Raw genomic sequence first — 16,865 nt, 5'->3', positions numbered from 1 at the left:
GAGGGGGGAGGAGGGAAGAGGGGATGGGTATATGCATACACAAAGAATGCAATGCGCACCATCCGAGGGGTGGACACACTTGAAACTCGGACTTGGGTGGAGAGGGGGGACAAGGGCAACATATGTAACCTAAACATCTGTACCCCCATAATATGCTGAAATAAAAAAAAAATACACCCACAATCTGATCACTACTTTCCATCCCCATTGTTCGCTTCTTGGTCCCAGGTTCCATCATCTCTTGCCTAGATGATGTCAGTCCCCTCCTAATAGATCTCCCTTATAGCCTCTTCTCAACACAGCATCCAGGGTGGATGCCTAACTCATAAGCCTGATGTCTCTGTCTGTTCTGTTCAAACCTTACCTGGCTCCCCACGTCACTTAGAGGAAACGTCACATCCTCCTGATGGACAAGGTCATTGATCTGGGCTCCTGAACCTCTGTGACCTGCTCTCGCCCACTCTACCCAGTCACACATTCATCCTCGGGACATTCATTCTAGCTGTTGCCTATGCCAGAACACTCTTGCTGCAGACATGCTCTTGGCTAACTTCCTGTTCTCCCTTTCCCTGCTCACATCTCACCAGGTCAATGACGATCCAATGAAGATCACCCTGGCCACCCTGCAACCTGCCCCATCTCTACCTTCAACACTCCTCATCTTTTACTCTTCACTACTGTGTCTTTTTGCTATATCATATACCTCCTTAACACCATATGCAATTACGATGTACATTGTACCTCCCTTTGTTAGAATATAAGACCTGTGTTGACAAGGAATTTTTTCTGTTTTATTCAATGGTGAATTCCAAGCACCTAGAACAGTGACTGTGGGCACTCAGTTAAGTATTGACTTTTGTTGTTGTTATTCTAAATATTCAATTGCCTAATCTCCACACTTCAGACTAACTGAAAATGTTACTCTACCATAATTTCTGGAAAGGCGATAAGCCTAACGGTTTCACTGGTTTCAAAAAGACAACTAGCATATTTGCCATATTAGCAAAACTTAATCAGGGATACAGACTAATTTTCATTAATGTTGTTAACAAGATTTGGCCTAAGTTCCTACTTATGTAGCAGCCAGAAACTAACATAAAGAACTCTATGACGTCAACAAGAGAGATGTCTAAATTCCTCACTTGTGGTAAATAGCAGCTCCTGTCAACACCATGGAGTAGTCGTTTGTCCACTTGGATGTGTACCCCCACCGCTCCTTAGAGTTATCCCAGAAGTGGCTGCGTGCAGGGTACCCCACGATCCTCTCGGGGAAGCTCTGCCACACCGTGAAGGCAAAATCCACCTGCATGCAGAACACAAGCCAAACAAGCAATCAGCAGTGTTAACAAATGTCAACAAAACATTATCTTCGCCCTGCTAATTCATAACGCAAAACCCTGAGTCTGTGGCGAAACATTAATTCTATGTATTCATCAGCAAATTAAACTGACTGCTTGACATTTTGCCCCATAATTATGCACATTTTAATGTTTTCTGTTCAAGAAACTTCAGATTAGTGTGGAAATGAAAGGAAAAAAAATTGCTGATATGTCCTTTAGAAATCCAGTCTGTTCAAGCTAAAAAACAAGTCAAAAAGTGGTTGCTTCCCCCCGAAGTGCACGTGACTATTGATTCACACGACACACCAACACATCTGTTTTATCAACGAGAGCAGATTTCCCATGTATATTCAGAGAATGAATATACCGCACAGATCATAACCAGCATGTATCAAAGCCAAGGTGACTAAAATAAAAGCATTCTCTGAAGAGCAAGAGAAATGATTTTTTTTTTTTTAAAAAAAGCACAAGTTCTAACAGGAATACAGAGCAGATATTATAAAGCAAAAATAATTCAGGCCTCTCAGGTATGAAGATGCACAGTGCAAGGGAAATCTAGAAAAAAGCATCCACGGTGAAAATCACTAAGAATAAGTGGGGACAAGGCCAAGAGAAGCCGCAGCATTATTTTAAAAGAAATGCGGCTAAATGACTTTCCAGTACTTACAATAACCCAAAGCAGGTACTTCTGAACCTGCTACAAGCTAGCATTTATAGCTAGCAGATAGTCTCTTTTTAAATGTGTAAGCTCACTTCTAACTTTCTAGGATCATTTGATGAATGATAAAGATAAACAGAAAATAAAAATAACAAAAAGTATTCACAGCAAACAATTATATAATGTTCATAATCACGTAATGCTTAAATGTGACAGGCACGGTTATAGATGTTTATACATTTTAACTCATTCCATACTCAGTATAACCCTGTGAGGTAGGTACTTTTATATTCTTCAATTTACAGAAAGGGAAACCAAGATATATTAGGGTTTTAGTAATTTGTGTGAGCTAATAAGTGGCAGAGAGCCAAGATGTGAACTCAGGCAATCTGGTCTCAGATTTGGTGTACACTGTACCACAACCTCTCTTTTGGCTCTGTTGCTACAGGGTTGAAAGCAATTTATCTCTAATACAGGTTACAACCCAGCCTGCAACCTTTGCCCTGTGTCTTCTTGATCAGCACTGCGAAAGGGAATTTCATTGATTATGCAAATGTTTTGAGTCCTGGCACTCTGACGGCTGCTGGGGGGACTGGGGGCTGCTGCTAAGCCCAGGTCCCACCCTCTCGGAGCTTCATAAGCAGGTAACTGTTCATGGTAACTAAGAGGTGAAAACAACTCAAACTCTATCAACTAATGAATAATTTGATATATTCATATAATGAAATATTATTCAGCTATAAGAAGGAATAAAGTACTGATAATGCTATAACATGCATGAACCTCAAAAACATTATGCTAAGTGAAAGAAATTAGATACAAAAGGCCATATACCGTGTGATTCCACGTATATGAAATTTCCAGAATACGCAAATCCATAAAGACAGAAAGATGACGGTTGCCAAAGGCTAGGCACAGGCTGCTTAATGGGTACCATTAAAAGGGTTTTCTTGATGAAATTAAGGGTTCTTTTAACAAAAATATTTTGGAAGACGCCAGTGGTGATAACTACACAATACTATGAATGTACTAAATGTCACTAACATACACATTTTAAAATGGTTAATTTTATGTGAATTTTACCTCGATAAAATAAAAACATGAAGCAAATAAGCCTAGATGAATATTTTCCAAGCTTTCTGCCATACTCTAATACCATATATTCAATTACTTATTTAATATCAGATTGGACCCATGGGCATTCATTTTATTCTTTGGGTTACGATCCAATACTGTTGCCATTTATTTTATTGCTCAGATGGTTCTAGCTTTGGTGACTGGGAGCTGTTTCAGGTTGGTCCTGTGTTCTTTTGACATGACTCTATTTTTTTTTTAAGTTAGCCTCATCCTAGGTAAAAAAGTCAGTGAAATCCTAGGTGTACTGCTGGCTATATTATTTTCTAACAAACAGTAAAATAAAAACATAATTGTTAAATGAAATATGCTTTGCAATGAGCCATTTAATATTATCTTCTGTACACAAACCATCTCTTGGAAACACTGGCCTGGGTGACATTTAAAGATACTTTTATCTCCAAATTCTTTAGGCTTCATTAGAAGTCACTATTTTTGTAAATAGCCATAAGTTCAGATTTTTATGAAAATCCAATTTGGTACCTGTGTCAACTTGACTGCATCACTGTGAGGTGCCCAGATTAAAGACTATTCTTAGGTGTTTCTAGATGAGATCAACATTTGAATGGGCGGGCCCAGTAAAGCTGATCACCTTCCCCAGTGAGTATGTCTCATCCAACCAGTTGAGGGCCTGAATAGAACAAGAAGTTGGAGGAAGGGCAACTCACTCTTTTTCTCTTCCTCCCTGCCTGCTGAGCTAGGATATCAGTCTTCTCTTGCCCTTGAACTGGGATTTACACCATTGGCTCCCCTACTTCTCAGACCTTTGGAGACTCTGATTAGAATGACACCATTGGCTTTCCCGTGTCTCCAGCTTGCAGATGGCAACAGTGGGACTTCTCGGTCTCCACGATCTTGTGCGCCAATTCCAATAAATCTCTCCATTTTCCTCTCTCTCTCCCTCCCATACACACACACACACACACACACACACACACACACACGCACATCCTATTGGTTCTGTTTCTCTGGAAAACCCTAATACACTGCCTTATCTTAAGATAAGAAAGACTTGGGGGTGGGGGGGAAAGCAGGGTGGTGTAACATACACTGAGAAAGCCTGGTAGGGAGCAGGGCATCTCCATGTTAAAAAACAGCATGGGATGGGCAGCATTCGCCAGCAAATGGAAATTAGGTCGTGATAACCTACACATCGTCACTGGTGGTCAATACTAATGGTGCCAACTGAGGCGACAGTATATTACACAGCCTGTTGTCAAAGAATCTGCCTGGCTGTCAGCACTCTTTGTGGCTTTCCATTATTCTTCGAAAAGGAAACACACGCACTAGCAACTACTACAGAACCCAATGGGGTGTTTTCATCACTTGAGTTTCTTGCTACCTCAGAGCTGTTTCAAGTCATTTCAAAGGAACTCAAAAGTAAATTCAGATAAAACTACGATTCTTCTGATAGCTCCGCTTTCACGCAGATCATTAACACATCAAAGAAGGCAAAGGTCAGCTTATGGCCTTTTCTCTTAAAAACCAACATCTGTTTTCTTTTGAGGATTTGCAGTAATACAGATAAATGTAAATAACTATAAACCAACTATAATACCCTTTATAGGATGCTATTTAAAAATTTATCCTTAATGCTACAGAGAGACGTTTTAAACAAGCCAAGATTCCTTAGAGAGGGGAAAAAAAAAAAGACAAACGCACCAACATCTATTCACCTAAAAAAAGAGAACAGAAAAATCCTTGCCCACAACCATTTTAGGCAACACAACCTCTCCACTGATCAGGCAAAAGCAAACCAGACTGCCAGCCTCTTAAATTTACATATCATTTTCAACCCATGTTGACTTCTAATTACTTCACATACAACACATGTTCCTCCCAGCATGCACTGAGTGGTTGGAATTGCTATTCTTTGAAAAGAAATTCACCAGCATGAGGATGCATCACAGCAGCTGAAAGTTATTGCACCATGGGAGAGGGAAAAATAAACCCTAGAGTGAGACTAATTGCTTTGTGCCCGGGGGAGGATACAAGATGAATCAATACTTCAGGTCATAGGATCATGATTTATGTATATGCTGTAGTTGTCGTGACCATCTGTTGCACCATGACAATGTGCTGCTTTTCCTGTGTTTGCCCTCCAACATCCACTGCCCACTCTTCTTGCCCTGCTCTGTGCCCTGGGTTGATGGAACCCTGTGGACTGTACCACTTGGTCTTCCTTGCTGGCTGGCATTCTGGTTAGGTCAGGTCAATGGGTGTCACCAGCAAGAAAATGGAGGCAGGTCAAAGAGAGGTCATTGTATCTCTTCTCTGTTCCTTGTCTGCTTTGGCACCACAGTTCTGGCAGTAACTGTGTCTTCCCTGCTCATAGCACTTGAAAGGGATGGGCAGCATATGCCAGAAAACTGAAATTGGGTCATGATAACCTACACATCGTCAGTGGAGGTCAATACTAATGGCACCAACAGATAAGATGGTGTATTATGCAGCCTTTCTTTCCTCTGTGCTATCTCTCAGGGCCTTTGGAAGCACAGTTCCCTTTTCCTCCTCCTTCAGGCCTAGGAGAGCTGCTTCCAGCCCCAGGCGCCTCACCATCTTTTGTGGGGCCCCTTAGCCCCACTCATACCTCCCTAAGTAATCCTAAGTCCCATCATTTGAATCATCTAGTTTGAATTCTGTTTGCTGCCAGGACTCAGATGGATATAGGCAGGAACTGTGTAACCAAAGCACTTGGCATGGAGACCAGAACAAAGAAATCTCTCAATAAATACTTGTTGAATGAATGTGTTCTTGTGATGCCAGCTTCCCTTGCAGGAAGCATCAGAAAAATGCAAGCTGGAGTGTCCCGTACTCTTTATTCCATAGCTGTGTTTCCCTTTGAACATTAACCTTGCCTTCTCCCCAACAGCCCCTTCTCCTCCTGCCGCCATGCACACGACACAATTGGCTGTGTGTCCACCTTTAATCCCCACACCATGCATCCCCCAGCCATTCATTCAACAAGTATTTATAGAGTTTTGGCTGCATAGAAAGCATTTTATCAAGGTGAAACATTCTGTCCTGGGATTATTTAGTCTGCCACTGGACATAACGTCTGTGTCACTCCATCCAGCGGCAACTGAAAGCATCTGTGGAATTTCAAGAAAGAGACAGAGTTCGCTAGCCTAGGTCAATGCCAAGTCCCGGCTCTGCGGGCAGCAGACCATTAGAACAAGACTGGCGCCCAGGAAAGTACTGGCTGGTAAGTGCCGATGTTTAAATTGAAAGGAAAATGATTATGAACAAAAAGGAAAAAGAACGGGAGGGGGAAAGGTATAAGTAGTTAAGTCTCCAGGCTTTTTAGCAGCTGCCATTAATAATGTATTTCCGATACACTTCATTTTTATATAGCTGTCTTTGGTCCCTTCTATGGTTTAAAGTAAGGTTTCACAGATCAATACTCATTCGAGTTGTAAAAATTGGTTTTCTACCATATCTATCTTTCCTCTTCTCTCTCTCCTCCTCACACATTCTTTGGGCAATCTTATTTTTGGCACAAATACCCGAACATCTGAAATAGCAGGGATCTCCATTTCAGCCTTAAAGTGCAACCGTTTGCTCTTGTGTGGGTGAAAGAAAATGAGCACTTTAAACCAAGACAGAAAAGCTGCCTTTAGAACCCAGAATAGTGTTTCCTAACAGAAGCAATAGGATAACTGAGGAAGGATGGGATTGTTTGCTCTGCACAGCATGATTTCAAGATAATGCTGAACAGGTTCCCCGCCCCCTTGGTTCTGCACACCTTCCCACAGCTGTACTGCTCAAAAACAAAACAGGAGGGCAGGTCTGAGAGAGGAGAGGTGAGGCACAGGCATGCAAATGAGAAGCCAATTAGCAGAGACAACAAAGGGGAAAGTGCCCTCCTCAGGGTGCCAGGTGGTGGCAAGGTGCTAACAGGAATTGGGTTGATTAAAACCAGCTCTGCACTAAGTTTTAAAAAATGTTTTGGACTTCTGCTGAGGCAAAGGCAAGAGAAGCGCTGGCACCTTAGGATTGAGGCAACGGCCCCATCAGCCCACCCTCCTCCCCGCCAGGCGTGGGTTCTTACCTCCGTGGTGGAAAGCACAGTGTCCTCGTCAAGGCTGAGCACGGCGTCTGTGATGATGTTGTCATAGGGCAGAAAACGGCTGCTCATAACCTGGGCAGTAAGTAGAAAGCAGGCAGGAGGCAGGAGATGAGGGAAAGAGAGAGGGACCTTTAGAGTCTTGTTTTCAGGAAAATTCCCCCATCCTCACCTGCATAAAGAATGCTCCCCTATCATGTCACCCCTCAACACTGAAAGACTTTCATCTCCCATAGATGCAGATTTATTTGTCCAGCAATTATTGGGCACCTACTGTGTACCAGGCTCTCTAGTGGTCAAAGGGGGGGATTAAGAGAGATAAAATATATTCTCAGTCTTTGAGGAGTTCATAGTCTATACAGGATGCAGACAACCAGGCTTGGCTTGATACAAAAAAATGCCAGGAGCCTGGAGGATGCAACAGCCACCTGCGTGGAAGAGCAGATGAAGGCTTCATAGAAGCAGTGACATTTAAGCAGGATCTTGATGGTAGGAATTCACCAGGTATAGATAGAATGGGGCATTAAAGAGAGAGAGCTTGGTGGGTGCAAAGAAAGGCACAGAAGAGAGAACAGGAAAATGTGGATGGATGGAGCAGTGATTCTAAGTGTGGGACGCACACCAGTGGAAGACCAGACAAACATTTAAAAATTTGAATTTATATTTGTTTTAGCCAGATTGGAAAAAATATATACACATATGAGGGCTGTCTGGAAAGTATCCAGCCACCTAAGTGTTCTTGTTATATTAACAATGGCTGGACACTTTGTGGACAGCCATTGTATATTAGGAGCTATACCAATCAAAGGTAGTGATAAAATTACTTATAAATAACTTCATTAAAATAAAAAGTAAGCTGATCTAAAGAAAAATAGTAAATACCAGCACATATGGTCCATGGACTTAGAAAAATTGTGAAGGTGGTGTATGAATAAAGTTTGGGCAATTCCAGGATTAGGGAGGGTGAGCTCTGTGTGTGTGTGTGTTTGTGTGTGTGTGTGTGTGTGTGTGTGTGTTGGGGTGGGGGGCGGTTTAGGGATGAGGGAATCAGCTGGAAAAATTGAGGCCAAAGACGTTACCCTGTGATAGTCACAGCTTAAATCTTTGTGTCGGATGTGCCATAGAATAATTAACCCTAAGAACATTGATACCATAGGAATAACTAACATTTTTTAAACATTTACCATATGCCAGGAAATGTTCCAAGGCCTTTATGTCCATCATCTCATTTCAACTTTATATTAACAACCCTATTTTATAGGGGAGGAAACTGAGGCACAGAAAGTTTAAGTATCTTGCCTAAAATGGACCCAAGATTTCACCCCAGATGGTGTGATCGTGTAGAATGTCTCAGCTATTGGGCTACGCCTGTCTCAGTTTGAAAAGAATCACAAAAGTGAATTTAGGAATCACATATTCACTGCCTTTCTCTGGAAGTCAGGTTAACAGCTATGACATCCTCTCTGAATTCACACTTGGAAACCCAAGAAAAACACATTTGCCATCAACTTTGAAGGCACAAATGCCAGGGAATGAAGCAGGTGAACACTAGAGACAAAGGGAAAGGGGAAAAGGAGACAGCTACCCAGGGGCCAAAGGCACACCCTCCTCAGATCCGAGCACCCAAGCAGCCCGGGGTATGTTCACACGCAGAAGCCCGCTGGCCCTCAGGACCTCCCCTCGCACACGGTTTACATGCCTGCAAAGCTACTGCAGAGCTTGGGGCACTAAAGAGTGGAAAATGCCTACCCTAACTCATCTCCAAGAGCTCAAGGGGTATTTCTACAGCATAAATGGCTTCAGGGACTGCTCCTACATATCTGTCAAAGGGGTCAGGGTTTTTTTCTTTTTCTTTCTCAGGTTTTTGAAATAAAATAAAATACAAAGCAATCAGCAATCTCTCATACACAGCTCTCAGAAATCTCAGCCTGAAGCAATTCTCCTGATACTGTTTACTTGTCCACCGACCAACGCAGAAACCATTAGCTGCCAGCTTAGCAATGCCCTGACCTTTCCCTTGTTAAGCCTACAGGGGAAAACTGCAAAGACAAGACCTATAAATTCAAAACAGAATTTTGCAGTTAAAGCAGCAAACACATCAATTTTCAATTCAAGGATAGATGTGGAGATTTTTAAATGGAGAATGAGGAGGACATAGGGTTTCTTCCCCATCATCTGCCCAAACACAGGTTTTAAAAAGATCTGTTTCCTTTTTTCTGAACCTGCTTCTTCAGCAGAGGTAATACACCCATTAGCCAGCCACTTTCAAATTCTACTGTAGAAACTAGAGGTTTTCTTTCAAATACCTTGCCTCAGCTACCTTCTTGAATGGATTGAGAAGAACCAATGTACTTATAAACTCAATCCTGAGTGAAATGGGTTTTCCTTGTTAGTTCATTTAAGAGATATTTAGCTACCATGCCAGAGCCCAGCTCCTTCAGAATTAATAAACATGTTTAAGAAATAACCATGATTCAAGAAGTTACTTGTCTAGGGGGTGGGGAGATAAAGATGTACACAAATAATTATAATAATAATAATAGTTAATATTTATTGAGCAGGGCATTTATATGTATAATATCATATAATTTGATCCTTTCAGCTCCCTTATTAGTCAGAGATTATGACTGTTTCCATTTACTGAAGGGGGGTGCTGAGGCACAGAGATTAAGTAATTTGCCTAAGGTCACGCAAAAGTAAGTCTGACTCTACAGCTCATGAGACAAAGCATAACATTACAATGCCTCACAGAGGGTAGGTGAGAGTCACTGAACCCTTGGGATATGTATAATAGGCACAGGGTTAAGCACCTGATATGCAATCTCTCACTTAGTCCTCAAAATGGGCCCATGTCTCAGCCCAGGTTCCCTAGAATACAGAGCCTGAAGCAAGGCTTAAGTGCAAATGCTTCACTAGGAGGTACAACCCCAGGGCTGTGAGAGTCAAGAAAAAGGCACAAGAACCCCATGGCTACTGGAAGCCGTGGCCAAGGCGGAGGGAAGCAAGGACTGAACAAACTGCCAGGAACCTGGGTATAAATATGGCTGCAGGAATCTCAAACATCCTATAAGAGATGTCTGATCTGATAGAGCCCACGAGAAAGGTACTATTATTATCACCACTCTTTTATAAATAAGGAAACTGGGAGTTTCTTTTCACTGAGAGTGAAAATATAAAACCAATCAATGAGTCAGAGCATGAAAATGCAATACCGCCTAAAGACGCCAGAATGGCCGCCAGTCAATCAGTCAGACTGGATCCTGTCCGAATCTCTGACATACCCAAAGAAAGAGACATTATCTACCAGAAGGAGATCTGGTCTCCTTGACCCATGGAAGCATGAAAACAAAGTTCAAAGTTAACAGCATGCATCTGAGCACTGTTCAGGGCTTCAGGCATTGGAACTGGGACAATGCCATCCCTAGGACAGGCTATTCCACTGGGGAGATGGGATAGGGGTTGTAGGCAGGAGATTTGTGTGTATCAGTCCCTTTCATGAATCCATGCCTGTGGTGAAAGGGATTCACAAGGGAGGCATGTGATTATGCCAACATTCACCTTTTCTCATTAAGTGCTTACCAAACAGCTCTCTGATAAGCAGGTTGCTTGACTCTAGCCTGCGAGTGCCATGGCTGTATTTGTTATATTCCCTACTGTGTTCCAAGCCTTTTAGACAATGCTGAGCACACAGTAGGCACTCATAATTGGGAACGGAATGGGTAATCCACGATCATCTTGTCCAAGTGACAATTACAATTCTCACTGCGTTATTTCGAACCATATGAAATTGCCACTTCTGATGAGCCAAATGATGATTTCAAATGGTTCACCTTAATAAATTGATGTTTTGTCATTCTGGCTCAAAGGTGTTTTACTCAGTGTGAGCCAGTCTCTCATGACCTGACCCCTTGGGGACTGACAAGGGAAGTCTTTTAGATGACATTTCTTCACCAATCTCAATTTAATATAGTAGCGACTATTTCCTTCATAATGGGTAAGATCTATAAGAAAGCAACAAGCAGAAGCTAGAGAAAAAAGACCTGACCTCTGGCTGCCAACAGTAGAAGAAATTTCAAGGAGGAGGTAACATCTGAACAGGGGCCTACAGGATATAGGGGGATGTTGACCACCAGAGATGAAGAGTTAATGAGAATGGTCAAAACCTATAGCAAATGGCAAAGACAAAAATTAGAGGTAGGAAGAGACACAGTGCAATTCAGATAATTGTAAATGATCAAATTCCGTAGGAGACAGGGTCTGTAGGGGAAAGCAATGAGAGGGAAGATTGGAAGGCTGGCTAGGGCCACATTATATATGGCATCAGATGTCAACTTGAGGCATTAGCAAATGGAGTCCCTGAAGGGCCAGGAGGTGATCAGAAAGATTGTTCAGTTCTCGGCAAACTGAACTAGAGAACAGAAGCAGGGCCAGAGAGGTAGCACTCGTGACAGTCTTTGGAGGGAGACACCAAAACAAAATCAAGGAGAAAACATCCTTTTTAAGACAAATATGAGAAAGAACCACTGTTCTGACAGTCACAACTCATTTGGATTAATCAGCTAAGCAACCCTCATGCATCACCACCACTGTCAGCTTATCTTCATCCTTGTCATTTATGGAAAGATAACTATTGCCAGGCCCTGAATTCATTGAACCCTAATAGCAACGCTACGAGGTATGTATTATTATTTGCATTTTGTAGATAAGGAAACTGAGGCTCAGAGAGGTTAAGTATGCACACAAAGTTGCAAAGCTACAAAAGAGTTAGTGCTAAGACCCAGGTTCCCCTGATTTGAAAGCCTATGGCTGTCAAAGCAGAGAACATTCTGAGATAAGTGCCGTTTTAGAAAAAAAAAAAATCCAGGGATGGGGGGAAGACTTGTAGGGCCAACACCCAAAGTGCCCCCTGGAGACATGAAGATTCCATGGCAGTTCCACATTTAGGTCTCCTTCGAATCCTACCTTGCTTTCTCCTTCAATGACGATGACAGGCACAGCAGTGGCGGGCCAGCGGTGTTTGGCTGGTAGGGGCTTGTCACAATTCCATAGAACTATGATCTGAAATGGACGGACATCGTTAGGTGGTTGGGTTAGGTTGTATTTATGTAGGCCCCAACCCAAAGCCTCTTCTCATAGACAGAGAAAGGCGAGCTGGAGATCTCAGCAAGACAGAATGGCAGACATCAAAACTGAATTTTAAAGTGAGTCCACTCCCACACAACCTTCAGAACCTTAGCACTTCAACAGCTAGAGAGAAAGGACAGGAAGAATAACCTAAAAACACTCTGTCCAGGGGAGAGGGGAAAGCTGCAGGGAAAAGAAGTAATTACAGGGTTGCTGGACCTGAATAAAGCGGTTGTCTAAATTCTGATATCTTATGATGGTGAGTGAGATAACTTTGATCAAATTAAATACAAATGTATACAGAACATCTGAACATCTGCTATGAACTTGCGCAACGTGGGAGAAATAAAAGAATTCAAGATAGAACTAGGATGAACTCATGTTTTGCATTCTCTAGAATGGCTGCTGATTTTATATGACTTTATAATTTCCAATAAAGGCATTTAGTTAAAAAATGCACACTTTCATGATTTAATTCTTTCCTCGTCTGTAAAGCTTCTTGTATAAGCTAATTCACAAATCAGAAAAACCACCCTTGGAGTATGGGAATGATACTGATTTGGAAAACATTGTTATCATAGACATAATCTTCTGCTCCCAGTTTTATAATTAGTCATGGTTGCTGTGACATAAACGTTGACACTTCCTGATGTCATAAGTCTGTTTCTTCTATTGACACTTAGTTTCCTGGGTCCTCCTAGGGGCTTTCTGATGTCACTTCATCATTCTTAACATTTAAAAACAAAATCATGTGCTTATATATTCTTTGGAGAATGTGTTGGTGTATGTGTATATATATATTTTAACCTTACACCAGTGCAAAAGTTGTCTCTGTAGCCCACCCCTTCCCTGTGCCAGATTTCACTTCCCAGAACTTCTAGGTGGATGGAAAGGGCATAACGAGGCATGACAAATGAAAGGGGAGTTGCAGGGAGTCCCGGGGAGCGAGGGTGTAGCAGGTAAGGAGCCAGGAGTCTCTGGCCCACTGAGCTGGAGCAGGCAGGGGCTGCTTCTCAACCTCCCACTCACCTGGGCACAGTACTGGGACTTGGCTGCCGCCACGAGAAGCTTCAACACTGGCTGGGACTGAGAGACCAGGGGGGTCACTGCATGGATGACTGCAGTGAATTTGGAGGGGGGCTTTAAACCTGAAATTAAAAGGAGAGAGGAGGCTAATGAAGCACTAGAAAATGAGACTTAGAAAATGATTTCTCCTTGCTCCACTGCTCACCCTGGAGCTAATGTTCCCTCCTAGCATGTTTTCCCCTCGCTTCTTATGTCCTGACAGGACAAAAACAAGGTGAAAAGCTTCTAGTTAACTACTGCCTGAGTCTACAGACCTCAGTACCTTCCAGATTAATGTCCACTTCTTCCTTTGACATCCTTTGCCTCCCTTGGTGATGTTTCTATACCCAGTGTCTAAACACACACACACGTCTCACTCACCACTCTCAAGAAAGGTTCTACTCTAGTCACTTCTGTCTTTGCATGGATTGAACTAAATGTGCTACCTTTCCCAGGGTATTTGCATGCATCTTATTCTTAATTATGTAATGAAAAGATTTTGCCTGACTAAGAGTATTTCAAATAATAACTAGTTAGTGGGAAAGGTTAAAAGAATACCAAGGTCTGACTGTCTAGGTTTGAATCACGATTTTGCCAGAGTGGTGGTGGGACCTTAGAAAGATCACTTAACTCTGTTTCCGCACTGTAAAAAGGCCTCATAGTAACAGTACCAAACTTAGGCAGCTATTGTGAGAATTGCATTAAATTAGGTAGTGCATACAAAGTACTCAGAACAGGACTCAGCAGAGAGTAAGTACTCAGTAAGCATTGGCTGCTATCATTATCACCATCCTCACCACCACCACCACCACTCTGTTCATCATCATTACTGTTTTAGAGAGGAAGCCTCCATACTCCAAGAATCTCTTCTTTGCACAGCAGTGACATGGCTGAGAGAAAAAGTATGTGATGCAGACTTCTACCAATTGAGAGCTCTGAAGCCCTAGGAAAAGGATCATAAATATGCAAAACGACCATTGCCACCAAAGAGAGAGAAGTGAGATGGCTTCCCCCCAAAGAGTTTTCCCACAAAGACTCACTAAGAAATTAGACAGGTTAAAAGCCTTTTAAAACTTCATTAGTTTAGACCTACTAATTTGGCACATTAATAGCTTAAATGTGAATAAGAGAGTGCAGGGACATGCAAGTTAAGCCTTGGTACTGAAGGGATAAAGGTTAGAATCAGACTACATATATTAAAGGATTATACAAATGTTTTATAGAGAAAATTATATCATCCAGTAGCACTTTAATTGTATGTTAGAAAGAAGTTAACCTTCCCAACATCTAGATACACATTCGAAGTTTTGCCAGGTAAGAAGAATAACCACGTTTGAGGGACTGCCTTTTTAACAGTAAGAACAAGTCACTGCTTTTAGATTTTCCTATAGTAGTTCAAGAAGCATCATTTATACTCCTCTAATGTGCTTACTCCAAATGAAGATCTCAGTGCTCTAAAATATATAGAAATTCGTATCAACTACAGCCTTAATCTGACAATTACTAAATTCATAACACGTTACCCAATGTGCACCATTCACTGAATTAGATATGGTCCCCATAACATGTTTGGTTTGGATTAAAAGGCTCTTTATCACTGGGATTGATGCTTCAGGCCATGAATTTCTTTAGGTTTCATCTTATCAGTTTCAAGTTAATATATACCACTTAAAAAAGGAAGAGATTGTTATGGAAAACAATAGCTTTTTTTTTTTTTTTTTTTGAGACAGAGTCTCACTCTGTTGCCCTGGCTAGAGTGAGTGCTGTGGTGTTAGCCTGGCTCACAGCAACCTCGAACTCCTGGGCTCAAGCGATCCTAAACAATAGCACTTTGGTAGAAAATTTTGAGTCTTTTTGCCACATCAACTTGAAAGAAAGATGATTTACTATCCCAGGGTTTCTCAAGTTTGGAACTGTAAATGAGGAGAAATGTCTAAGATGCTACTAATATGAGAACAACTGGGGCTCAAATACACCAATGTCTAAGGCAGTAACAGTAGCCCTTTGAAGAGCTTCATCCCTCTGCCATTTCCTTTTCCCTATGGTGATTAGACTAAAAACTGCTTGAGAGCAGAGACTGAATCTTATTTGACATATTATTTTTAGCACACATTAGCATAGCATGTAAGAGGAGGATAATAAATGTTGAAAGAATAAATAAATCTGCCCTTGTCATATATTCTTAGTTATTTTTCCTTTCCCCTTATTCAGTTTTTCTTTGGTATAGGATGGAGATGTTGGGATAATGGGAAAAAGAAATTAGAGAGAACTCTTCTAGCCTCATCTTATATATGATGAGGCTTAAAATTATAGCTAACCCATTGCCATGTTCAAAATGATCCATAATTGGGGAAGCCTATTTCTCAAAAAGAAATAACTCTACTAAATATAAAGTGTAGCTGCTCAGATAAAAAAAAAAAGTTTTGTTATTTTTGTTTCATTTTGCAATGCTCTGCTGGATTTATAATTCTTGAACCTGATATGTCATTATAACAGGGCTCTAGAAAGCAATCTCCAATGTAGCCTGTTGGACCCTATCACAAAGTCGAAGAATCGAAGAAAGGGCTTTAGTTCTGTACGACATCTTAGGGGAAAACGAGGGCAGCTCCCTGGAAGGAATTCACTTACCTAAATTAGCATAGTAGTAAGGAAAATCTCCCAGATAAGATGAATACTGTGGTAGTACGAACAATCCTCCAGGATGTTTGTTCCATATTAAACTGTTACGTGATATGTGCTTGAATATTCTGTCCTGAATAATCTAGAAAACAAAACCATAGCACATGGTAAGGATGAGACCCTGATGATATTTGGTAAGAATCATGCTCAAGCCAAATTTGAAGGATGATGGCACTCAGAGTGGTGACTCTACCCTACTCTCATTCTCCAGATAAAAATGTAAGCAAGACAGAGAGAGTGATGGAGCAATGAAAAAAAGTAGGAGAAAGAAAAGAATTATGGCCAAATTTCCTAATTCAACTTCAGTTAAACCATAAATGGTATCTTGTCTTTCTATAATAATGAGTCCATGTTCATTTCAAAATAGACTATGGGGAACAGTTAGTCTTTCCTTGATGGTTAAGCATCCAGCAGTGGTTCCAGAATTATATCAGGAAGATCTGTCAATGTAGACCATGCAGAGACTGAACTGAAAGCATACTGAAGACATGACACTTTCTAGAAGCTGTGGAGGTTTGGGTCTGTTCCTTTGATTCAGGAGGTAGATTTATTTGTTTGTCATGTTTCATTTTCCTTTCAAAGTCAACTGTAGGACTTTGGGTACTGGTTACTGAAGTTTTTCTATATTTCATCTCATAAAGTAGTGAGTTAAAAATTGCTGAAAACATCCTCCATTAATGGGTAAGAACCTTGGCATATGAAGACTAATAATAGCCAAGCTAGTTCATCGGTTTCTTTGGACTTTGGGACCTTGCAGATCATTAAATTCTACATTTAGAGTCAAACATTCATCCTGAAT

General features: G+C 41.4%; 1 protein-coding gene across 1 annotated transcript in view; it reads right to left on the bottom strand.

Moving 5' to 3' along the window:
* Positions 1-16,865, bottom strand: part of EXT1 (exostosin glycosyltransferase 1) — a 314,164-nt gene that overhangs the window by 6,531 nt on the left and 290,768 nt on the right. Inside the window, exons 5-9 of the mRNA XM_012646562.1 lie at positions 16,016-16,148; positions 13,352-13,470; positions 12,161-12,256; positions 7,184-7,273; positions 1,143-1,303 (exon numbers count right to left, since the gene is read on the bottom strand). Of these exons, the coding sequence (XP_012502016.1) occupies positions 1,143-1,303; positions 7,184-7,273; positions 12,161-12,256; positions 13,352-13,470; positions 16,016-16,148 (599 nt within the window). The remainder of the gene's footprint in view (positions 1-1,142; positions 1,304-7,183; positions 7,274-12,160; positions 12,257-13,351; positions 13,471-16,015; positions 16,149-16,865) is intronic.

This window comes from Propithecus coquereli, unplaced genomic scaffold (assembly GCF_000956105.1).
Source record: "Propithecus coquereli isolate 6110/MARCELLA unplaced genomic scaffold, Pcoq_1.0 Scaffold247, whole genome shotgun sequence".
Lineage (NCBI taxonomy): Eukaryota > Metazoa > Chordata > Mammalia > Primates > Indriidae > Propithecus > Propithecus coquereli.
The sequence above is the reverse complement of the archived record's forward strand: the minus strand, read 5'-3'. Positions and strand labels throughout refer to the sequence as shown.